General features: G+C 33.5%; 1 protein-coding gene across 1 annotated transcript; it reads right to left on the minus strand.

The window, feature by feature from the left end:
• Positions 1-956: 956 nt before the first annotated feature.
• LOC107983920 (pinopsin) lies at positions 957-26672 on the minus strand (the record flags this gene model as incomplete). The annotated part of the gene is made up of 5 exons (XM_062958946.1): positions 957-1387; positions 12605-12844; positions 16808-16953; positions 21821-22003; positions 26321-26672. Coding segments are annotated over 5 exons (1092 nt in total), but the record flags the coding sequence as incomplete, so codon positions are not given.
• Positions 26673-27941: the final 1269 nt, after the last annotated feature.

The following is a 27941-nucleotide window of genomic DNA, read 5'->3' on the forward strand; positions in this document are numbered from 1 at the left end:
TGTAGTGCAAAAACAACAACAACAACAATGAAAGAACAATACGATATTTAAAAATAAAAACAATTTTAACCAACATACATTTATCAGGATTTCAATGGGAAGTGTGGTCCTGCTTCTGGCCAATGAGATAGTCAAGTTAATTAGGGTTGTTGTTGTTGTTATTGTTGTTGTTGTTGTTCTGTGCCTTCAAGTCATTTCAGACTTTGGGTGAGCCTAAGTCTAAAATTTATTTAGTATTTATTTACTGCATTTATTTACTACATTTGTATCACACCCTTCTCACCCCAAAGGGGACTCAGAGTGGCTTACAAATTATATGTACATACAATATATGATATTATTAGCATAGCACAATATTAGCATTATATATTACTATATTGAACTGTACCACTATACTGTAATATTATTAGTAATGTTATATGTAACATAGAATATATAATTAATATTATTATATTGTATTATTATTAGTGTTATATTGTATTACATTATAATATTATTATCAATATTATATGTATATACAATATATTATATTATTAGCATAGCACAATATTAGCATTATATATTACTATATTGAACTATACCACTATACTGTAATATTATTAGTAATATTATATGTAATATAGAATATATAATTAATATTATTATATGGTATTATTATTAGTGTTATATTGTATTACATTATAATATTATTATCAATATTATATGTATATACAATATATTATATTATTAGCATAGCACAATATTAGCATTATATATTACTATATTGAACTATACCACTATACTGTAATATTATTAGTAATATTATATGTAATATAGAATATATAATTAATATTATTATATGGTATTATTATTAGTGTTATATTGTATTACATTATAATATTATTATCAATATTATATGTATATACAATATATTATATTATTAGCATAGCACAATATTAGCATTATATATTACTATATTGAACTATACCACTATACTGTAATATTATTAGTAATATTATATGTAATATAGAATATATAATTAATATTATTATATGGTATTATTATTAGTGTTATATTGTATTACATTATAATATTATTATCAATATTATATGTATATACAATATATTATATTATAAAACTGAAGGCGGGGGCCAGGTAAATGACCTCGGAGGGCCGCATCCGGCCCCCGGGCCTTAGTTTGGGGACCCCTGCCTTTGAGTGTCGGTTATCCATGTCGTTACGAAGTCATTGCATCGTTCTGACTTCCTTCTGAAGCGGACGGCACCACTTTGTTCCGACTCCCCTCCAAAGTCCGGCCGCGGGGGCTGCTGATGGCGGCTGGCGTGGTTCCTTGCGCAGCTTGCGGTCGGCGTCCGCAGCTCAGGGTGGACAGGAGGCAGCTGCGGAACTTGGTTGGGGGAAAATCAGGAAAGAACGGCTCTAGATCAGGTTTGACTTCAGTTCATAAAAAGGAATAATAGTCAGTGGAATGTGTCTGTGTTCTCCCGTTGCTTGTTGACTCACATCATTTTGAGAAGGACAAGAGAGCGAAATCGTGCTTTCCCTGCCTTTTCCCCTCTGTGGTCCCGCTCAATAAGAGCAGCAACAAATTTATTAATTTACTTATTTACTACATTTATATCCCACTCTTCTCACCCCGAAGGGGACTCAGAGCAGCTTACAAATCAAATGAACATATAATATTTATTTATTTATTAACTACATTTATATTCCACTCTTCTCACCCCGAAGGGGACTCAGAGCAGCTTACAAATCAAATGAACATATAATATTTATTTATTTATTTACTACATTTATATCCCACTCTTCTCACCCCGAAGGGGACTCAGAGCAGCTTACAAATCAAATGAACATATAATATTTATTTATTTATTTACTACATTTATATCCCACTCTTCTCACCCCGAAGGGGACTCAGAGCAGCTTACAAATCAAATGAACATATAATATTTATTTATTTATTAATTTATTTATTTAATACATTTATATCCCACTCTTCTCACCACTTTATTCCGACTCCCCTCCAAAGTCCCACCGTCAAATGAACATATAATATTAATTAATTAATTAATTAATTAATTTACTACATTTATATCCCACTCTTCTCACCCCGAAGGGGACTCAGAGCGGCTTACAAATCAAATGAACATATAATATTTATTAATTAATGTATTTATTTACTACATTTATATCCCACTCTTCTCACCCCGAAGGGGACTCAGAGCAGCTTACAAATCAAATGAACATATAATATTTATTTATTTATTAACTACATTTATATCCCACTCTTCTCACCACTTTATTCCGACTCCCCTCCAAAGTCCCACCGTCAAATGAACATATAATATTAATTAATTAATTAATTAATTTACTACATTTATATCCCACTCTTCTCACCACTTTATTCCGACTCCCCTCCAAAGTCCCACCGTCAAATGAACATATAATATTAATTAATTAATTAATTAATTTACTACATTTATATCCCACTCTTCTCACCACTTTATTCCGACTCCCCTCCAAAGTCCCACCGTCAAATGAACATATAATATTAATTAATTAATTAATTAATTTACTACATTTATATCCCACTCTTCTCACCACTTTATTCCGACTCCCCTCCAAAGTCCCACCGTCAAATGAACATATAATATTAATTAATTAATTAATTAATTAATTTACTACATTTATATCCCACTCTTCTCACCCCGAAGGGGACTCAGAGCGGCTTACAAATCAAATGAACATATAATATTTATTAATTAATGTATTTATTTACTACATTTATATCCCACTCTTCTCACCCCGAAGGGGACTCAGAGCAGCTTACAAATCAAATGAACATATAATATTTATTTATTTATTAACTACATTTATATCCCACTCTTCTCACCACTTTATTCCGACTCCCCTCCAAAGTCCCACCGTCAAATGAACATATAATATTAATTAATTAATTAATTAATTTACTACATTTATATCCCACTCTTCTCACCACTTTATTCCGACTCCCCTCCAAAGTCCCACCGTCAAATGAACATATAATATTAATTAATTAATTAATTAATTTACTACATTTATATCCCACTCTTCTCACCACTTTATTCCAACTCCCCTCCAAAGTCCCACCGTCAAATGAACATATAATATTAATTAATTAATTAATTAATTAATTTACTACATTTATATCCCACTCTTCTCGCTCCGAAGGGGACTCAGAGCGGCTTACAAATCAAATGAACATATAATATTTATTAATTAATGTATTTATTTACTACATTTATATCCCACTCTTCTCACCCCGAAGGGGACTCAGAGCGGCTTACAAATCAAATGAACATATAATATTTATTAATTAATGTATTTATTTACTACATTTATATCCCACTCTTCTCATCCCGAAGGGGACTCAGAGCGGCTTACAAATCAAATGAACATATAATATTTATTAATTAATGTATTTATTTACTACATTTATATCCCACTCTTCTCACCCCGAAGGGGACACAGAGCGGCTTATAAATCAAATGAACATATAATATTTATTAATTAATGTATTTATTTACTACATTTATATCCCACTCTTCTCATCCCGAAGGGGACTCAGAGCGGCTTACAAATCAAATGAACATATCATATTTATTAATTAATGTATTTATTTACTACATTTATATCCCACTCTTCTCATCCTGAAGGGGACTCAGAGCGGCTTACAAATCAAATGAACATATAATATTTATTAATTAATTAATTTATTTACTACATTTATATCCCACTCTTCTCACTCCGAAGGGGACTCAAGAGCGGCTTACAAATCAAATGAACATATAATATTTATTTATTAATTTATTTATTTACTACATTTATATCCCACTCTACTCACCCCGAAGGGGACTCAGAGCGGCTTACAAATCAAATGAACATATAATATTTATTAATTTATTAATTTATTTATTTACTACATTTATATCCCACTCTTCTCACCCCGAAGGGGACTCAGAGCGGCTTACAAATCAAATGAACATATAATATTTATTAATTTATTAATTTATTTATTTACTACATTTATATCCCACTCTTCTCACCCCGAAGGGGACTCAGAGCGGCTTACAAATCAAATCAACATATAATATTTATTAATTAATTTATTTATTTACTACATTTATATCCCACTCTTCTCACTCCGAAGGGGACTCAGAGCGGCTTACAAATCAAATGAACATATAATTTATTTATTCCTTTATTTATTTACTACAATTATATCCCACTCTTCTCACCCCGAAGGGGACTCAGAGCGGCTTACAAATCAAATGAACATATAATATTTATTAATTAATGTATTTATTTACTACATTTATATCCCACTCTTCTCATCCCGAAGGGGACTCAGAGCGGCTTACAAATCAAATGAACATATAATATTTATTAATTAATGTATTTATTTACTACATTTATATCCCACTCTTCTCATCCCGAAGGGGACTCAGAGCGGCTTACAAATCAAATGAACATATCATATTTATTAATTAATGTATTTATTTACTACATTTATATCCCACTCTTCTCATCCCGAAGGGGACTCAGAGCGGCTTACAAATCAAATGAACATATAATATTTATTAATTAATTTATTTATTTACTACATTTATATCCCACTCTTCTCACTCCGAAGGGGACTCAAGAGCGGCTTACAAATCAAATGAACATATAATATTTATTTATTAATTTATTTATTTACTACATTTATATCCCACTCTTCTCACCCCGAAGGGGACTCAGAGCGGCTTACAAATCAAATGAACATATAATATTTATTTATTAATTTATTTATTTACTACATTTATATCCCACTCTACTCACCCCGAAGGGGACTCAGAGCGGCTTACAAATCAAATGAACATATAATATTTATTAATTTATTAATTTATTTATTTACTACATTTATATCCCACTCTTCTCACCCCGAAGGGGACTCAGAGCGGCTTACAAATCAAATGAACATATAATATTTATTAATTTATTAATTTATTTATTTACTACATTTATATCCCACTCTTCTCACCCCGAAGGGGACTCAGAGCGGCTTACAAATCAAATGAACATATAATATTTATTAATTTATTAATTTATTTATTTACTACATTTATATCCCACTCTTCTCACCCCGAAGGGGACTCAGAGCGGCTTACAAATCAAATCAACATATAATATTTATTAATTTATTAATTTATTTATTTACTACATTTATATCCCACTCTTCTCACCCCGAAGGGGACTCAGAGCGGCTTACAAATCAAATGAACATATAATATTTATTAATTTATTAATTTATTTATTTACTACATTTATATCCCACTCTTCTCACCCCGAAGGGGACTCAGAGCGGCTTACAAATCAAATGAACATATAATATTTATTAATTAATTAATTTATTTATTTACTACATTTATATCCCACTCTTCTCACCCCGAAGGGGACTCAGAGCGGCTTACAAATCAAATGAACATATAATATTTATTAATTAATTAATTTATTTACTACATTTATATCCCACTCTTCTCACTCCGAAGGGGACTCAAGAGCGGCTTACAAATCAAATGAACATATAATATTTATTTATTAATTTATTTATTTACTACATTTATATCCCACTCTACTCACCCCGAAGGGGACTCAGAGCGGCTTACAAATCAAATGAACATATAATATTTATTAATTTATTAATTTATTTATTTACTACATTTATATCCCACTCTTCTCACCCCGAAGGGGACTCAGAGCGGCTTACAAATCAAATGAACATATAATATTTATTAATTTATTAATTTATTTATTTACTACATTTATATCCCACTCTTCTCACCCCGAAGGGGACTCAGAGCGGCTTACAAATCAAATCAACATATAATATTTATTAATTAATTTATTTATTTACTACATTTATATCCCACTCTTCTCACTCCGAAGGGGACTCAGAGCGGCTTACAAATCAAATGAACATATAATTTATTTATTCCTTTATTTATTTACTACAATTATATCCCACTCTTCTCACCCCGAAGGGGACTCAGAGCGGCTTACAAATCAAATGAACATATAATATTTATTAATTAATGTATTTATTTACTACATTTATATCCCACTCTTCTCATCCCGAAGGGGACTCAGAGCGGCTTACAAATCAAATGAACATATAATATTTATTAATTAATGTATTTATTTACTACATTTATATCCCACTCTTCTCATCCCGAAGGGGACTCAGAGCGGCTTACAAATCAAATGAACATATAATATTTATTAATTAATGTATTTATTTACTACATTTATATCCCACTCTTCTCACCCCGAAGGGGACTCAGAGCGGCTTATAAATCAAATGAACATATAATATTTATTAATTAATGTATTTATTTACTACATTTATATCCCACTCTTCTCATCCCGAAGGGGACTCAGAGCGGCTTACAAATCAAATGAACATATCATATTTATTAATTAATGTATTTATTTACTACATTTATATCCCACTCTTCTCATCCCGAAGGGGACTCAGAGCGGCTTACAAATCAAATGAACATATAATATTTATTAATTAATTTATTTATTTACTACATTTATATCCCACTCTTCTCACTCCGAAGGGGACTCAAGAGCGGCTTACAAATCAAATGAACATATAATATTTATTTATTAATTTATTTATTTACTACATTTATATCCCACTCTTCTCACCCCGAAGGGGACTCAGAGCGGCTTACAAATCAAATGAACATATAATATTTATTTATTAATTTATTTATTTACTACATTTATATCCCACTCTACTCACCCCGAAGGGGACTCAGAGCGGCTTACAAATCAAATGAACATATAATATTTATTAATTTATTAATTTATTTATTTACTACATTTATATCCCACTCTTCTCACCCCGAAGGGGACTCAGAGCGGCTTACAAATCAAATGAACATATAATATTTATTAATTTATTAATTTATTTATTTACTACATTTATATCCCACTCTTCTCACCCCGAAGGGGACTCAGAGCGGCTTACAAATCAAATGAACATATAATATTTATTAATTTATTAATTTATTTATTTACTACATTTATATCCCACTCTTCTCACCCCGAAGGGGACTCAGAGCGGCTTATAAATCAAATGAACATATCATATTTATTTATTTATTTATTTATTTATTTACTACATTTATATCCCACTCTTCTCACTCCGAAGGGGACTCAGAGCGGCTTACAAATCAAATGAACATATAATTTATTTATTCCTTTATTTATTTACTACAATTATATCCCACTCTTCTCACCCCGAAGGGGACTCAGAGCGGCTTATAAATCAAATGAACATATAATATTTATTTATTTATTAATTTATTTATTTACTACATTTATATCCCACTCTTCTCACTCCGAAGGAGACTTAGAGCGCTTATAAATCAAATGAACATATAATATTTATTAATTAATGTATTTATTTACTACATTTATATCCCACTCTTCTCACCCCGAAGGGGACTCAGAGCGGCTTACAAATCAAATGAACATATAATATTTATTTATTTATTATTATTCAATTTATTTATTTATTTATAATAATTTATTATTATTCACACTTATATGCTCCCAGTCCCCATACCACAATATAAGCATTAAATTACTATACTGTACTATATCATTATATGGTAATATTATTAGTAATATTACATTTAATATATAATATATAATTAATATTGTTATATTGTATTATTAGTAGTATAATATTGTATTCCATTAAATGGCCTGTTTCCTTTTTCACAGGGCAGCATTGGTTTCATTTGGTATAGATTCTGGGATGCTTGCAAATATTTTCATGTACTTTTTTTCTATCTGATTTGAGACGGAATTGTCCAGAAACCTGACAAACATTTTATTATTAGTTAAGGGTTTGATAATAATAATAAATACATTAGAGTCTCCCTTATCCAAGGTTCTGGATTATCCAAGGCATTTTTGTAGTCAATGTTTTCAATATATCATGATATTTTGGTGCTAAATTCGTAAATACAGTAATTACAACATAACATTATTGTGTATTGAACTGCTTTTTCTATCAAATTTGTTGTAAAATATGATGTTTTGGTGCTTAATTTGTAAAATCATAACCTAATTTGATGTTTAATAGGCTTTTCCTTAATTCCTCCTTATTATCAAAGATATTCGCTTATCCAAAGTTCTGCTGACCTGTTTACGTTGGATAAGTGAGACTCTACTGTACAACAAATTTGACAGAAAAAGTAGTTCAATATGCAGTAATGTTAGGTTGTAATTACTGTATTTACAAATTTAGCACCAAAATATCACGATATATTGAAAACATTGACTACAAAAATGCCTTGGATAATCCAGAACCTTGGATAAGCGAATGTTGGATAAGCGAGACTATACTGTATATATAGAGAGAGGCAAAAATTATACAGGTTCAACGTAAGGCTCAGGATAAAATACAAGGCGATCAGGAAGAGTAATCTCATTTAAATGATAATTTTATTTTTGTAGCCCGCCTCCACCGCTCCAAGTCTCCTCGGTGAGATGGAGGCATGCTACAAAAATAAAATTATTATTATTAAAATTAAAATCAACAAGAGAAGATTGGATTTTAATCGTATGTTTTATATTTTTATATTGTTTTAATTGTTTTATTGGATTTTCATTGCTGTTTTAATTATGCGTAGGCATCGAATTGTTGCCAATTTTGTACGCCGCCCTGAGTCCCTTAGGGTGAGAAGGGGGGGGGGATATAAATGTTGGAAATAAATAAATAAATAAATTATTAGTTAAGAGTTTGATAATAGTAATAAATAATAACAACTAATAATAAACGTTTTATTATTAATTAAGAGCCCCTAGTGGCGCAGCGTGTTAAAGCGCTGAGCTGCTGAACTTGCGGACCAAAAGGTCGCAGGTTCGAATCCGGGGATCAGAGTGAGCTCCCACTGTTAGCCCCAGCTTCTGCCAACCTAGCAGTTTGAAAACATGGGCTGCTCCCAGCATGGAAAAGATGTTGCTTTGCCAGCCTTTTCTCTGGATGTTAAGATGAGAAGCTTGAATGGATAACTAATTCAGCACCAACGTTGCTGAATATGTAGATTCAAAGCCAAGTATTCAAGATCTAAAGCGCTTATATGTTTAATTGAGCCGGATGGAGGAATCTGTTCATGTCAGTTTGATTAAAAATAGTCTAAAGTCCTTTACATCCCAGATAGGAAGAAATGGGCCAGCTTGGGTTCATTTTGCCTAATAATGTGCTGAAATGAAATCCTTGTATAACCTTAAGACTTTTGTTGATTTGGGCAAATTTCATCCCTCCAAGTGTTTTGGTCTTCAACACCCTACCAGCTGTTAGGAAGTGTGGGAGTATTTTTAAAATTATTTTTTTTATTGTTATTATTATTTGAGAAAAAGTTACAATTATATAAACATATTCTGTACATTTCCCCCTTCTCCGGAGCCATCTCTTCTTCTGTAGTCCCACCAAAAGTTCAATTCTTCATTTGGAGGTAAATTCCCGTTTTCTTTTTCCAATAATTTTTCTAGAAATTTTCTCCAAATACTTTTCCCCCCCCCCCCACCATACTCCCTTCTTTACTTTTAAATTTGATGTTAGCTTGTCATTCAGTGCCATTCGCCAAACTTCTTTATACCATTCATTAATTTGTCTTTTCATTTCTCCTTTCCAATATTTTGCAATTAGTAATCTAGCTGCTGTTAATAACATATCTATTAAATTTTTCTCTGTCTTATCTTTCTCATCTTTTTTAATTACTGCATATACTCGAGTATAAGCCTAGTTTTTCAGCCCTTTTTTAGGACTAAAAAAGCCCCCCTCGGCTTATACTCGGGTGGGGGTCCTGGTTGGCTTATATTTGGGTCAGCTTATACTCGAGAATACATTTATTATTTTTCTCTATTATTATTGGTATTATTACATTTATTATTTTACTCTATTATTATTACATTTATTATTGTACTCTATTATTGTTGCTACTATTACATTTATTTTACTTTATTTATTTATTTATTTATTTATAATAAATAATACATTTATTATTTTTCTCTATTATTATTGGTATTATTACATTTATTATTTTTCTCTATTATTACTACATTTATTATTGTATTATATTATTGTTGCTACTATTACATTTATTTTACTCTATTTGTATTATTATTAATACATTTATTATTTCACTCTGATATTATAATTATTACATATATTATTCTACTCTATTTATTATTACATGTATTATTTTCCTGTATTTATTATTATTATTATTACATGGATTATTTTACTCTATTATTATTCAAAGGATACATAAGCACATTTACATTGAAGAAGATGAGAATAATGATTTGATCAGAGTTGAACAGTCTTATCTTAAATTTGAGCTTTATGTAAATATTCAAAACATTTAACCTACTGATGCCTCAATTAATGTAATTTTATTGGTATCTGTTTTTTTGTCTGAAATTTATAGATATAGATCTATAATTATAGACACTAATTTCACATATACATTTTCCCCTGAAACGTTTGCAAATCCCCTCTGTGTGTGTGTGTGCATTTCCCCTACAATATTTGTCAGCCCTATACATACGTATGTGTGTGTGTGTGTGTGTGTGTGTATATATATATATATATATATATATATATATATATATATAGATATGCATATTTATCTAGACATGTCTATATATATTTGTGTGTACATTTCCACCCCTGTAATATTTGCAAGCCCTATATATAGGTAAGTAAGAATATATTCATATCTATCCAGACATCTCTCTTTATATAGATATTTGCAGAGACTTGCAAACATAAGAGGGTAAATTCATATATAAAAATAATTTATGTATGGCTACATATACACAGGTACATGGATCTATATGTATAAAGGATTTGCAAAGACCTACAAACATATGAGGGGAAATTCATATATAAAAATAATGTATATGTATGGCTACAGATACACAGGTACATGAATCTGTATGTATAAAGGATTTGCAAAGACCTGCAAACATATGAGGGGAAAATTCATATATAAAAATAATGTATATGTATGGCTACAGATACACAGGTACATGGATCTATATGTATAAAGGATTTGCAAAGACCTACAAACATATGAGGGGAAAATTCATATATAAAAATAATGTATATGTATGGCTACAGATACACAGGTACATGGATCTATATGTATAAAGGATTTGCAAAGACCTACAAACATATGAGGGGAAAATTCATATATAAAAATAATGTATATGCATGGCTACAGATACACAGGTACATGGATCTATATGTATAAAGGATTTGCAAAGACCTGCAAACATATGAGGGGAAATTCATATATAAAATTAATGCATATAGATAGATACACATATAAAGGTACATAGAGATTGCAAAAGCTTGCAAGGGGTTAATGCCTATAGGAGAGTTTAACAAATATTTCAGGGGGAAATGCTTTCATAAGATTAATGAATATATATATTTTTCTTCTTCCTGACTTGCAAGGGTGTAATGTAATGTAATGATATAGTACAATATAGTAATTCAATGCTAGTATTGTACTATGCCAATAATATAATGTATTGTATGTGAATGTAATTTGTAAGTCGCTCTGAGTCCCCTTTGGGGTGAGAAGGGCGGGATATAAATGTAGTAAATAAATAAATAATAAATAAAGGGTGTCTCTCTTTTCAAAACATTTCCTTGATTAAGAGCAAGGGAGGCTTTGCAAAAGAAAACACACTGATAAGGGAGAAGAAGAGAGAAATAGATGACATATTGCAAGCAATAGCCTGCAGGGAGAGGCTTTGCAAAAGTAAATACACTGATAAGGGAGGAGAAGAGAGAAATAGATGACATATTGCAAGCAATAGCCTGCAGGGAGAGGCTTTGCAAAAGAAAACACACTGATAAGGGAGGAGAAGAGAGAAATAGATCACATATTGCAAGCAATAGCCTGCAGGGAGGCTTTGCAAAAGCAAGCACACTGATAAGAGAGGAGAAGAAATAGATCACATATTGCAAGCAATAGCCTGCAGGCTTTGCAAAAGAAAACACACTGATAAGGGAGGAGAAGAGAGAAATAGATCACATATTGCAAGCAATAGCCTGCAGGGAGGCTTTGCAAAAGAAAACACACTGATAAGGGAGGAATAGAGAGAAATAGATCACATATTGCAAGCAATAGCCTGCAGGGAGGCTTTGCAAAAGAAAACACACTGATAAGGGAGGAGAAGAGAGAAATAGATTTGCAAGCAATAGCCTGCAGGGAGGCTTTGCAAAAGTAAGCACACTGATAAGAGAGGAGAAGAAATAGATCACATATTCCAAGCAATAGCCTGCAGGCTCTGTTGGTGGCCGTGACCTTGACCCGATTATAAGCTGGGGGAGGCTTTTGTATCTTTGAGTATATACGGTAGTTTATAATAATTTTCTTTTATTCTTAGGATTAAGAAAACCCAAGTGTGGGAGTTGAAGTCCAAAATACCCGGAGGTCCGAAGTGAAATAGTTCCCGTCAGCTTCTACAACTTGCTCACCTGTTTGTTCATGAAGACATAAATGATGGGATTGTACACAGTGGCCGTCTTGGAGAAGTACGACGGCAGAGAAGCCAGGGCCGGCTGGATGAGCAGGTCCTTGTTGGTGGCCACCACCATCGCAAAGCTGGCATAAGGCAGCCAACAGACCAGGAAGGCCATGACCATGGTGACCACCATCCGGGTGACTTCCCTCTCGGCCTGCTGCGTTGTGGCCATCTCTTTTTGCTGAGCGGCCACCTACAAGGCAAAGGACGAGAGCGCCGTCTGCAACCATACCATCAAAAGACAGCAACTGAAGACAACGTCAGCTGGGCAGGTAAGAGACCCACCTACAGTATTTTACCTTTTTGGACCCTTGATAAAGTGTTCTTTATTGAATCATGTTATAACTCTCAACTTTGAAAAGCTGGGAAATCTAGAGTCAGGTGATAAAAAGTCTTGCATGGGAGGGAGGCAGTTGTTGGTCAAGTCCTGCCATTAAACTCTAGCCCCGTCCTCTCATATGCCTCTCATCCAGTATTGTGAGCTTCAGAGATGGGGTTCTCTTAATCCCAAGATATTTTATTTATTTATTTACTAGCTGTGCCCGGCCACGCGTTGCTGTGGCAAAGTGGTGGTGGTATTGGTTAAAAATTGTTGTGTAATTTTTATTTGACGTTATTTGCAATTTTTATTAATTTTATTGTACGTTATATTTTTATTTATTATATTTTATTATTTTCTTGTATTATTTTTAGTTATTTTCTGTTATTATAGTATTTTATTGTATTAATTTTTAGTGTTTTTAATTACTCTAAAAGACCAAGTTGGAGGAGCTTAGCCTTCTAACTGGCAGCAATTGGATAAAAGCAATTATTCCTCTCTCACTAATTAGGACTTTATTTTTCTTTTCTTTTTGTTGTATCAACCTAGAGGCGTGGATGATGGGTTGTGTTGTCAAATTTCGAGGTTGGGGGGCCTGTAGTTTTCTTGTCTTGTGGGTCGCCATGATGCCATCACTCTTTTATATATATAGATTAATTAATTATTTAAACTTATATGCTGCCACTCCCCTAGGGCTCCCCTTTTGCTGCATGGTCAAGATGATGGTGATGGTGATAACGATAATAGCAACAACAGTAACAACTTAAATAATAATTGTAATAAAAATATAATGATGATGATATGCACCCTCCCATTAGTTATCAAGGTGGCAGACTTAATAACTAATGATCATATGTATCACACTTGAAATGACAAACCAGGACAGGTTATCTGGTAAATGGGAGTAACATGCTAGGCTATATATATATATATATATATATATATATATATATATATATATATATAAATACACACACACATACACACACATATATACATACATACATACATACATATATATATGTATACAGTAGAGTCTCATTTATCCAACACTCGCTTATCCAAGTTTCTGGATTATCCAACGCATTTTTGTAGTCAATGTTTTCAATATATTGTGATATTTTGGTGCTAAATTTGTAAATACAGTAATTACAACATAACATTACTGTGTATTGAACTGCTTTTTCTGTCAAATTTGTTGTAAAACATGATGTTTTGGTGCTTAATTTGTAAAATCATAACCTAATTTGATGTTTAATAGGCTTCCCCTTAATCTCTCCTTATTATCCAACATATTCGCTTATCCAAGGTTCTGCTGGCCCGTTTATGTTGGATAAGTGAGACTCTACTGTAATTTATTTATTTACTACATTTATATCCCGCTCTTCTCACCCCAAAGGGGACTCAGAGCGGCTTACAAATCAAATGAACATACAATATATTATTAGCATAGCACAATATAAGCATTAAATTACTATATTGTACTATATCATTATATGGTAATATGATTAGTAATATTACATTTAATATATAATATATAATTTATATTATTGTATTGTATTATTAGTAGTATAATATTGTATTCCATTATAATATTATTATCAATATTATATGTATATATTTATTATTTATTATTATTTATTTATTAGCGACATTTATATCCCTCTCTTCTCACCCCGAAGGGGACTGAGAGCTGCTCACAAATCAAATGAACATACAATATATTATTAGCATAGCACAATATAAGCATTAAATTACCTACTATATCATTATATGGTAAATTATTACAGTAGAGTCTCACTTATCCAACAATCGCTTATCCAACGTTCTGGATTATCCAACGCATTTTTGTAGTCAATGTTTTCAATAAATCATGATATTTTGGTGCTAAATTATTAAATACAGTAATTACCACATAGCATTATTTCGTATTGAACTACTTTTTCTGTCAAATTTGTTGTATAAGATGATGTTTTGGTGCTTAATTTGTAAAATCATTATCTAATTTGATGTTTAATAGGCTTTTCCTTAATCTCTCCTTATTATCCAAGATAATAACATTCTGCCGGCCCGTTTATGTTCAATAAGCGAGTGTCATGATCTCCAATCTTTGACATCTCTGGTCGGCTGACAAAGAACAGATGCCAGCCATAAAACGGGCCGAGACTCTACTGTAAACATATATACACATATGTATATATGTATATACACACATACATATATACATATATTAATATACAGTATACAATCTAATTTATAATAATATATAATATTATATTGTATATGCATATAATATTAGTAATATTATTTTGTAATACAATATACTGCATATACTCAAGTATAAGCCTCCCGAATATAAGCCGAGGCACCTAATTTTACCACAAAAAATTGGGAAAACATTGACTCCAGTATAAGCCGAGGGTGGCAAATTTCAGAAATAAAAACAGATACCAATAAAATGATGTAATTGAACCATCAGTAGGTTAAATGTTTTTGAATATTTACATTGAGCTCAAATTTAAGATAAGACTGTCCAACTCTGATTAAATCATTATTCTCATCTCCTTCAATGTAAATGTGCTTATGTATCCTTTTAATAATAATAGAGTAAAATAATACATGTAATAATAATAATAATAATAATAAATACAGGAAAATAATACATTTAGTAATAAATACAGGAAAATAAAAAATTCAATAATAATAAGATCAGAGTGAAATAATAAATGTACAGTAGAGTCTCACTTATCCAACACTCGCTTATCCAACGTTCTGGATTATCCAACGCATTTTTGTAGTCAATGTTTTCAATACATCGTGATATTTTGGTGCTAAATTCGTAAATACAGTAATAACTACATAGCATTACTGTGTATTGAACTACTTTTTCTGTCAAATTTGTTGTGTAACATGATGTTTTGGTGCTTAATTTGTAAAATCATAACCTAATTTGATGTTTAATAGACTTTTCCTTGATCCCTCCTTATTATCCAACATATCCGCTTATCCAACGTTCTGCCGGCCCGTTTATGTTGGATAAGTGAGACTCTACTGTATTAATAATAATAAAAAATAGAGTAAAATAAATGTAATAGTAGCAACAATAATAGAGAAAAATAATAAATATAATAATAGAGAAAAATAGTAAATGTCCCATATATTCTCGAGTATAAGCCAAACCAAATATAAGCCAACCAGGACCCTCACCCAAGTATAAGCCGAGGGGGGCTTTTTCAGTCTTAAAAAAAGGGGCTGAAAAACTAGCCTTATACTCAAGTATATTTAAAAAAGGTTTTCCCCTGACGTTAAGTCCAGTCATGTCTGTCTCTGGGGTTGGTGCTCATCTCCATTTCTAAGCCGAAGAGCCGGCGTTGTCCGTAGACACCTCCAAGGTTATGTGGCCAGCATGACTGCATGGAGCACCGTTACCTTCCCTATACAGTAGTACTAATAATACAATATAATAATATTAATTATATATTACATGTAATACTACTAATAATATTACAATATATTGATATAGTACAATATAGTTATTTATTGCCAGTATTGTGCTATGCTAATAATATAATATTGTATGTAAATTTATTTTGTAAGCCGCTCTGAGTCCCCTTTGGGGTGAGAAGGGTGGGATATAAATGTAATAAATAAATAAATGTCTGGGAGGCTGTGATTGCTGTCCCTCAGCCATCTGTAGCCCAAAGCATTTGTGTTATTTTGCATTCGAGATCTGGATCTGGAACATCATGCTTTAGCTGGTCCTTTTTGGGTTCTTGAAATATACATAGCAGGTAGACACATCTCGTACACTCCATGTACAGCTGCTTTCATACTCACAGCTCGCAGGGTCAAGAGCAAGTTGGCATAGGAGAAGATGATCATTGCTAGCGGTGTTATGAAGCAGGTCACAAACAAAGTCATGATGTAGCTGTTGTTGTCATTTCCACCAGTGTACCAGTTGGGCCCACAGGACGTCCTCAGGCCTAGGATTCAAAAATAGTAGTTCAGATGGGCCAGAAGGATCCGATGCAGAATAGCTTTCCTTAGTAAATATATTTAAACAATTATCATGACGACTTAATCCAGCATCCTATTTCTATCTGTGATCAATTTTGTCCTCATCTTTCTGATCCCAAATCCAGTTCACCCTAACTTTGTCAGATATGTTTTTGAGTCCTTTCTAGGGCTGGCAAGTGTCTCTTCTTAGAAAGAATATTTCCTATTTGAAAGTTAGAAATCTTTTACTTTTATATTGGGCGAACAATATGCAAAAATATATATATCCTGTATTTGGAAGTGTGGACCCTTCATAAAGACGAAAATGTGTGCACCCTGTAATTTAGGAATCTGGATAGTATGTTAATTTTGCAAGGAAATATTTGACTAGATTACTGTATATACAGTAGAGTCTCACTTATCCAACATAAACGGGCCGGCAGAATGTTGGATAAGCGAATATGTTGGATAATAAGGAGGCAATAAGGAAAAGTATTAAACATCAAATTAGGTTATGATTTCACAAATTAAGCACCAAAGCATCATGTTATACAACAAATTTGACAGAAAAAGTAGTTCAATACTCAGTAATGCTATGTAGTAATTACTGTATTTACGAATTTAGCACCAAAATATCACAATGTTTTGAAAACATTGACTACAAAAATGCGTTGGATAATCCAGAACGTTGGATAAGCGAGTGTTGGATAAGTGAGACTCTACTGTACTCGAGTATAAGCCTAGTTTTTCAGCTCTTTTTTTAAGACTGAAAAAGCCCCTCTCGGCTTATACTCGGGTGAGGGTCCTGGTTGGCTTATATTTGGGTCAGTTTATACTCGAGAATATATGGTACATTTATTATTTTTCTCTATTATTATTAGTATTATTACATTTATTATTTTTCTCTATTATTGTTGCTACTATTTATTTTACTCTATTTACTATTACTAGCTATGCCCGGCCACGCGTTGCTGTGGTTTATGGGAATCTTAGGAGTTTATTTATCTTTTCTTTTTGTTGTATCAACCTAGAGGCGTGGATGAGGGGTTGTGCTGTCAATTTTCGAGGTTGTGGGGTGTTTAGTTTTGTTGTTTTGTTGGTCACCGGGATTCCATCACTCTTTTATTTATAGAGATTATATTTTATTATGACACAGCAAACAAGATAGATATGCTGGATTTCATATCCCAAAATCACAAGTCAAGCACTTCCCAAGTGTCTAGGACTGTGATGTATTTTCGGATAATGCGCGCAGATCCCATTTATTAAAAGCTATTTATTATTATTATTATTATTATTATTATTATTATTATTATTATTATTAATACATTTATTATTTCACTTTGACCTTATTATTATTATTATTATTATTATTATTATTATTGTATTTTACTCTATTTATTATTACAGTAGAGTCTCACTTATCCAAGCTAAGCCGGGAGAAGCTTGGATAAGCGAATACCTTGGATAATAAGGAGGGATTAAGGAAAAGCCTATTTAACATCAAATTAGATTATGATTTTACAAATTAAGCACCAAAACTTCATGTTATACAGCAAATTTGACAGAAAAAGTAGTTCAATACGCAGTAATGTTATGTAGTAATTACTGTATTTACAAATTTAGCACAAAAATATCACAATATATTGAAAACATTGACTACAAAAATGGCTTGGATAATCCAGAAGCTTGGATAAGCGATGCTTGGATAAGTGAGACTCCACTGTATATGGTACATGTATTATTTTTCTCTATTATTGTTGCTACTATTACATTTATTTTACTCTGTTTTTATTATTATTAATACATTTATTATTTCACTCTGACATTATTATTATTGTTGTTGTTGCATTTATTATTTTACTCTATTTATTATTACATGTATTATTTTCCTGTATTTATTATTATTGCATGTATTATTTTACCTTTTTATTATTATTAAAAGGATACATAAGCACATTGACATTGAAGAAGATGAGAATAATGATTTGATCAGAGTTGGACAGTCTTATCTGAAATTTGAGCTTTATGTAAATATTTATTTTATTTATTTATTATTTACATCACTTTTACCCCGCCCTTCTCACCCGGAGAGCAATAATATTCAAAAACCATTAACCTACTGATGTAATTTTATTGGTATCTATTTTTATTTCTGAAATTTACCACTCTCGGCTTATACTGGAGTCAATGTTTTCCCAGTTTTTTTCTGGTAAAATTAGGTGCCTCGGCTTATATTCGGGTTGGCTTATACTGGAGTATATACGGTAGTTCAATACGCAGTAATGTTATGTTGTAATTACTGTATTTATGTATTTAGCACCAAAATATCACGACATATTGAAAACATTGACTACAAAAATGCATTGGATAATCCAGAACCTTGGATAAGCGAGTCTTGGATAAGTGAGACTCTACTGTATGTACAAATCCACGTGGAGTCTGAAGCACGGTTTACAAATGACAATTGATCAAAATTGGTGAAAATAGATATTAAAATGTGTAGTTTAAACATTATCCACTAAAATCATCCACAATCGTGACACTTGAGTATACGAGTATAATATACTCGAGTATATACGGTAATTGAAATCAGTACAGTAGAGTCTCACTTATCCAACATAAACGGGCCGGCAGAATGTTGGATAAGCGAATACGTTGGATAATAAGGAGGGATTAAGGAAAAGCCTATTAAACATCAAATTAGGTTATGATTTTACAAATGAAGCACCAAAACATCATTTTAGACAACAAATTTGGCAGAAAAAGAAGTTCAATAAGCAGTAATGCTATGTAGTAATTATTGTATTTATGAATTTAGCACCAAAATATCACGATATATTGAACACATTGACTACAAAAATGTGTTGGATAATCCAGAACATTGGATAAGCGAGTGTTGGATAAGTGAGACTCTACTGTATATAATATTATAGTGTTATACAATATTATACTAATAATATAATATAATATTTATTATATATTAAATGTAATATTACTAATAATATTACCATATAATGATATAGTACAATATAGTAATTTAATGCTTATATTGTGCTATGCTAATAATATATCGTATGTACATTTGATTTGTAAGCCGCTCTGAGTCCCCTCCGGGGTGAGAAGAGCAGGATATAAATGTAGTAAATAAATAAATAAAATAATAAATTCACTTGACCTTTAGGTAGGATGCAAACTTATTAAGTACTAGCTGTGCCCGGCCATGCGTTGCTGTGGCGAAGTCTGGTGGTATGGGAAATAAAGTATTGAGGAATTGGTGGTAGTGAAGGTAAAGGGTAAAGGTTTTACCTTACATTAAGTCCATTATAAATGGGTTATATAGCTGCGTGGAAGAGCCTTGAGTCTACACTGCCATATAATCCAGTTAAAATCCGATAATCTGTATCTTATAGGCAATGTGGAAGAGGCTTAAGTGAGGCCTAACTCTGCCTGTCCCCTGGGCTGAGTGGGTTGCTAGAAGACCAAGTGGACGGAGCTTAGCCTTCTAACTGGCAGCAATTGGATAAAAACAATTATTCCTCTCCCTCTAATTAGGACTTTATTTTTCTTTTCTTTTTGTTGTATGAATGTAGAGGCATGGATAAGGGGTTGTGCTGCCAAGTTTAGTGTTTCTGGGATGTGTAGTTTTGTTGTTTTGTCCTAGGCTGAAATTTCATTACTCTTTTATATATATATACCGTTTCCCTGAAAATAAGACATCCCCAAAAAATAAGACCTAGTAGAAGTTTTGCTGAATTGCTAAATATAAGGCCTCCCCCGAAAGTAAGACCTAGTAAGTTTTTGTTTGGAAGCATGCCCAGCGCCCGCCAAACAAAACACCATAGCATGCAGGATTGGTAAATGTACATAATAATAATAATAATAATAATAATAATAATAATAATAATAATAATAATAATAATAATTTTATTTTTATACCCCGCTTCCATCTCCCAAGAAGGACTCAGGGCGGCTTACATACCAGTTGTATATGGAAATAATAGTAGTAACAAGAAATTCTTGACAGGAGTCACAGTTTGTCTTGTTTAGTTATGTTGGTTTGTGATGACAACTACTGTACAGTATAGAATAAATGTTCATTTTTTTGTTCAACAATGAATATGAATTCTTCATGGAAAAATAAGACATCCCCTGAAAATAAGACCTAGCGCATCTTTGGGAGTAAAAAATAATATAAGACACTGTCTTATTTTCGGGGAAACACGGTACTAGTTTTGCCCGGCCATGCGTTGCTGTGGCTTATGGGAATCCTTTGTTGGCCAGGTGGAATAGCAGTGAATAGCCTTGCAGTCTCAAAGCCTGGCTGTTTTCTGGAGTAGCTGGAGCTTTTTGTTGTATGAACGTAGAGGCAAGGATGAGGGGTTGTGCTGCCAAGTTTAGTGTTTCTGGGATGTGTAGTTTTGTTGTTTTGTCCTAGGCCGAAATTTCATTACCCTTTTATATATATAGATTATTTCCTAATTGTCAGCCAGCCTGCCTCAGGGAGCGTGCTTGCTCCATCAGTGTTTACCATTTACACAAATGATCAGCCACTGCCAGAAGGGACAGAGAGTTTCATCTATGCTGACTATCGTACCATCACTGCTCAAGCAGAGAGCTTTGAATTGGTTGAACAGAAACTCTCTGAAGCTTTAGGTGCTCTTACTGCCTATTACAGGGAAATCTGTGGAAACTAGGTCTGCAGTTCAATACTATATGTTGTAGGAAGAAGTCTTTATTTTTTTACACCCTGAACCTCTTGCCAATCAGTTTCATATTTAAATGAACAAACAAAGCCAGCTTCTTTCCCACTTTGCCTCCCATCCCACCGGAAAACCCGGTGACACAATTTACCTTCTGGGATGTAGCTGCTCCAGCCAAAGAGGGGAGGGAGTGTCCAGAGCAGTGACCACAGCCACGTGAAAGCGCAGCCAATGACGGCGTGGCGTTGCTGGAAGCGGAAATCTCCCACCGGTTTGCAGATCACAAGGTATCTCTCAAAAGCGAGGATTGCCAAAGACCAAAGGCCCACAATCCCTGCAATTGCAGAGTTAGAATTAGAAAGGCGGAAAGCATGTTTAAGAGGACCAGTTGAGGTTCTTTGACCCATAGAGGCACATAGGCAATGACTCAGTCAAAGCCCTCCAGAGATATGACCATTCAATCTCTGGATCATCAGAGCCCTCCTTGCAAATAGTCATCCAGCTCTGGAGAAGATACCAAAGGACACAAAGTCCATTACCAAAAAACTCTAACCATTAGGCATGCTTCCGAGGTTCTAGGTCTTTTCTTCCGATTTGATTCTGGGACTCCGTTGTATCCTAGTCTCCGGTGCAGCATAGAACAAAAGGCCGATTTTCCAAGTTCTGTTCATTGTGTACTGTATATACTTGACAAAAGGCTCATAGATATTAAAAATATGGATTTATTAACACAAATTACTATATATACTTGAGTATAAGCCTTGTTTTTCAGCCTTATTTTAGGGCTGAAAAAGCTCCCCTCGGCTTATCCTGGTTGGCTTATATTCAGGTACAGTAGAGTCTCACTTATCCAACACTCGCTTATCCAACGTTCTGGATTATCCAATGCATTTTTGTAGTCAATGTTTTCAATACATTGTGATATTTTGATGCTAAATTCGTAAATACAGTAATTACAACATAACATTACTGCGTATTGAACTACTTTTTCTGTCAAATTTGTTGTATAACATAATGTTTTGGTGCTTAATTTGTAAAATCATAACGTAATTTGATTTTTAATAGGCTTTTCATTAATTCCTCCTTATTATCCAACATATTTGCTTATCCAACATTCTGCTGGCCCGTTTATGTTGGATAAGTGAGACTCTACTGTATTAACACAAATTACTGTATATACTTGAGTATAAGCCTCGTTTTTCAGCCTTATTTTAGGGCTGAAAAAGCTCCCCTCGGCTTATCCTGGTTGGCTTATATTCAGGTACAGTAGAGTCTCACTTATCCAACACTCGCTTATCCAACGTTCTGGATTATTTTTGTAGTCAATATTCTCAATATATCGTGATATTTTTGTGCTAAATTCATAAATACAGTAATTACTACATAGCATTACTGCGTATTGAACTACCTTTTCTGTCCAATTTGTTGTATAACATGATGTTTTGGTGCTTAATTTGTAAAATCATAACGTAATTTGATGTCTAATAGGCTTTTCCTTAATTCCTCCTTATTATCCAACATATTCACTTATCCAACGTTCTGCCAGCCCGTTTATGTTGGATAAGTGAGACTCTACTGTATATAGATATTCAGAGTTGGACAGTCTTATCTTATTAAAGTCTTATTATTATCTTAAATTACAGTTTTATAAAAATATTCAAGAACATTACCCTACTGATGCCGCAAATAATGCAATTTTATTAATACAGTAGAGTCTCACTTATCCAAGCTAAACGAGCCGGCAGAACCTTGGATAAGCGAATATCTTGGATAATAAGGAGGGATTAAGGAAAAGCCTATTAAACATCAAATTAGGTTATGATTTTACAAATTAAGCACATCATGTTATACAACAAATTTGACAGAAAAGTAGTTCAATACACAGTAATGTTATGTTGTAATTACTGTATTTACAAATTTAGTACCAAAGTATCACGATATATTGAAAACATTGACTACAAAAATGCCTTGGATAATCCAGAAACTTGGATAAACGAGGCTTGGATAAGTGAGACTCTACTGTATTACATTTATTTTACTCTATTTTTTATTATTAATAATACATTTGTTATTTCACTCTGATATTATTGTTATTACATTTATTATTATTATTTTACTCTATTATTATTATTATTATTATTATTATTATTATTATTATTATTATTATTATTATTATATTTTTTTCATGTCAGGAGCAACCGGAGCTATTATTATTAAAAGGATACATAAGGGCATTTACATTGAAGAAGATGAGAATAATGATTTAATCAGAGTTGGACAGTTTTGTCTTAAATTAGAGTTTTATGTACCGTACATACTCGAATATAAGCCGACCCGAATATAAGCCGAGGCACCTAATTTTACCACAAAAAACTGGGAAAACATTGACTCCAGTATAAGCTGAGAGTGGTAAATTTCAGAAATAAAAACAGATACCAATAAAATTACATGAATTGAGGCATCAGTAGGTTAAATGTTTTTGAATATTTACATAAAGCTCAAATTTAGGATAAGACTGTCCAACTCTGATCAAATCATGATTCTCATCTTCTTCAATGTTAATGTGCTTATGTATCCTTTTAATAATAATAGAGTAAAATAATACATGTAATAATAATAATAATAATAATAATAATAATAAATACAGCAAAATAATACAAGTAATAATAGACTAAAATAATAAATGCAATAATAATAATATCAGAGTAAAATAATAAATGTATTATTACCTCAACATATTTTGCACTTTGGCCCAGATACGTGAATTCAACTCATGTTTTTAATACCTATTTTGTATGCTGACTTTTTATAACTGTTTTTATCAATATTTCTGTTTTTATTGTTGATTGATTTGTTTTATTGTATTGTGTGCTTTTATATTGTTTTGTCCGGGCATGACCCCATGTAAGCTGCCCCGAGTCCCTTCGGGGAGATGGGGCGGGGTATAAGAATAAAGTTATTATTATTATTATTATTATTATTATTAATAATAATAATAATAATAATAATAATAAAATAGAGTAAAATAAATGTAATAGTAGCAACAATAATAGAGAAAAATAATAAATGTAATAATACTAATAATAATAGAGAAAAATAATAAATGCACCATATATTCTCGAGTATAAGTGGACCAAATAAAAACCAACCAGGACCCGCACCCGAGTATAAGCTGAGGGGGGCTTTTTCAGTCTTAAAAAAAGGGCTGAACAACTAGGCTTATACTCAAGTATATACCGTTTTTTTTGTGTGTCAGGAGCAACCGGAGTTGCTTCTGGAGTGAGAGAATTGGCCGTCTGCAAGGACGTTGCCCAGGGGACGCCCGGATTTTTTTTTTGATGTTTTTACCATCCTTGTGGGAGGCTTCTCTCATGTCTCCGCATGGAGCTGGAGCTGATAGAGGGAGCTCATCCACAATCTCCCCGGGTGGGATTCGAACCTGGCAGCTTTCAGGTCAGCAACCCAACCTTCAAGTCACGAGGCTTTTATCCCCTAGGCCACTGTAGGCTCCAGTATATACAGTAATTTGTGTTAATAAATCCATATTTTTAATATCTATTAGCTTCAACATCCAGTTTTCTATTGAGTGAATCCCTTCTCAACGGTATCCTCATCTTATCTGAACTACCCAAGGCTCAGCTGAACCCATTTTCAGGAAACATGGATCGAACCGCAAATCCCGAAATAGATGACAATAGAATATGGAGCTTTCCAAAGCACTGAACCCTTTTACCAAAATTCCCTTCTTTCCCAGAACTCCTTGAAAGGAGCTGTCAAGAGCCATTAACGACCAAGGTTCTTTCAGGCAGGGGGAATCTCTCTATCCCACCGCTGCCATGAATTTGTAAAGGGTCTAAGAACGACTGCCACCAATTTGTAAAGATGCAACCACCAAAAGACTCAGAGAGGAAACCTTTTAAAAATCTTTTCCCTTTCTTTCTTCTTATTCACTTTTGATGGTAACGCAACTTGGCTTATAATATATGCGACAGAGGCTTAGATGTTGGAGGAACAATAACAAGTTTATTCAGGCACAGAGCTTAGTGGTTACAAAAGATGTTTCTCACTTAGAGGCACTTTTATTAACAGTTTTATTAACTAGAATGAGGTAATGAGGTAAGACAAACTCCCTAAAGTTTCATTTCTTTACTTAAAGTAGTTAGAACTTCTTCCTCTGCTACTTTTAAACTGCAGTCACCCTGTGATATACGATCACAGATTCTCTGTTCCTTACTACACAGACTACATTAAATAAGTCACCAAACTGATTTTAATCCGACTCAAAAATGAACAATTGAGTCTCCTCGATCCCCTCAACCCAGGATCAATCTTCCCTGTGCCTCATCAGAGCACAGACTGAATCCCTTTTTTAAACTCTGCACTTTTTCAGCAAAACGGCAGTTGGCTTCACCTACTTCTCCATGGCAACCAGCCTCTGAGTGCTGAGATGCAATAACTGTAATACTTACCCTTTTAAAACACAAACACGCAATTAAACATAACATCTGCAAACCAAAAATTCATACTTCATTACAGGAGCCGCCGCCGACCACCAGCTATGATACTATTCCTACCCAGGCAAATAGCATCATTATTTTTATTCTACTCTGGAATCACAGAGAGAAATGCCAAAGGCTGGGTCTTTTTTTACCTGTCAGAGAGACCATGAATCCTTCAAACTCGCATGCCGTCGGGCCAAACACGAAAAAGCCGTAGATGTTGTTGGCAAAGCTGATGGTGCTGCCGAAGGAGGTGACGAGGAGATCGGCAACGGCCAGGTTCACCAGGATGTAGTTCAGGGGAGAACGGAGCCTCTTGTACCGGACGGAGACAACAATGACCAGGCCGTTGACCACCGTCGCCAAGACCACCACGAGGCCCATGAGGACGGCCACGGAGGTGTAGGTGCCCCTCGGGGCCAGGAACGGCCACTGCGGCCCCTCAAAGGGTCCGGGGGTCCCGTTGAGCATCTCGTCTGAAACACGCCAGCTAGCCAGAGGGCTTCATTGTGCCAACTTTTATGGGGGGAATCCAAAGCAGATTGCAGTGCTAAGATGCTCTTAAGCTTCCTTAAAACCAGGTCTTTGCCCCAAAACCTAGATTAAAGCCAGGAGTTGCTTACGGTAGCAGTCTGTGCCAACCGACCCATTAAATGGAGTGGGAATTTCTGCCAGCTTGGATTTTAGAGACTTAAAGAGGGCTCTACTTGTGTGTGTGTGTAAACAATGGGATTGTCTGTATTCTGCGCCATCGTCCCAAATCTGGATTGTGCTACAGAATTGCTGACAGAGCTGTATATCAGTGGAGAGACCAAATACAGAGAGTATCATCGAAGGCTTTCATTCATATATATATATACATACACACACACACACATACAAGCTGTGCCCGGCCACGCGTTGTTTGAGGTTGTAGTGGTATTGAATGTCTGTTGTATGGTTGTCTTTACGTTTAGTATGCACACTGAAGTGGATTATATGGCAGTGTGGAGTCAAGATAATCCAGTTCAAAGCAGATAATATAAGATTCTAAACGGGTTATATAGCTGTGTGGAAGGGCCTTGAGTCTACACTGCCATATAATCCAGTTAAAATCTGATAATCTGTGGAAGAGGCCTAAGTGAGGCCTAACTGTGCCTGTCCCTTAGGCTGAGTAGGTTGCTAGAAGACCAAGTGGGCGGAGCTTAGCCTTCCAACTGGCAGCAATTGGATAAAAACTATTATTCCTCTCCCTGTAATTAGGACTTTATTTTTCTTTTCTTTTTGTTGTATCAACCTAGAGCCGTGAATGATGGGTTGTGTTGTCAAATTTCGAGGTTAGGGGTCCTGTAGTTTTGTTGTTTTGTCCGCTGCCCTGATGCCATCACTCTTTTATATATATAGAAGATATATATATACACACACACACACATATATATATATACACACACATATACATGCATACATACATACAGTATTTATATTCATGGCCAGAATCACTGGGTTGCTGTGAGTTTTCCGGGCTGTATAGCCATGTTCCAGAAGCACTCTCTCCTGACGTTTCACCCACATTTATGGCAGGCATCCTCAGAGGTTGTGAGGTATATGAAACGTCAGGAGAGAATACTTCTGGAACATGACCATACAGCCCGGAAAACACACAACAACCCTGTGATCCTGGCCATGAAAGCCTTCGACAACAGAGGTTGTGAGTTCTGTTGGAAACTAGGCAAGTGAGGTTTATATATATATATCTGTGGAATAATGTCCAGGCTGGGAGAAAGAAGTCTTGTC

Source organism: Anolis carolinensis, unplaced genomic scaffold (assembly GCF_035594765.1).
Source record: "Anolis carolinensis isolate JA03-04 unplaced genomic scaffold, rAnoCar3.1.pri scaffold_7, whole genome shotgun sequence".
NCBI lineage: Eukaryota > Metazoa > Chordata > Lepidosauria > Squamata > Dactyloidae > Anolis > Anolis carolinensis.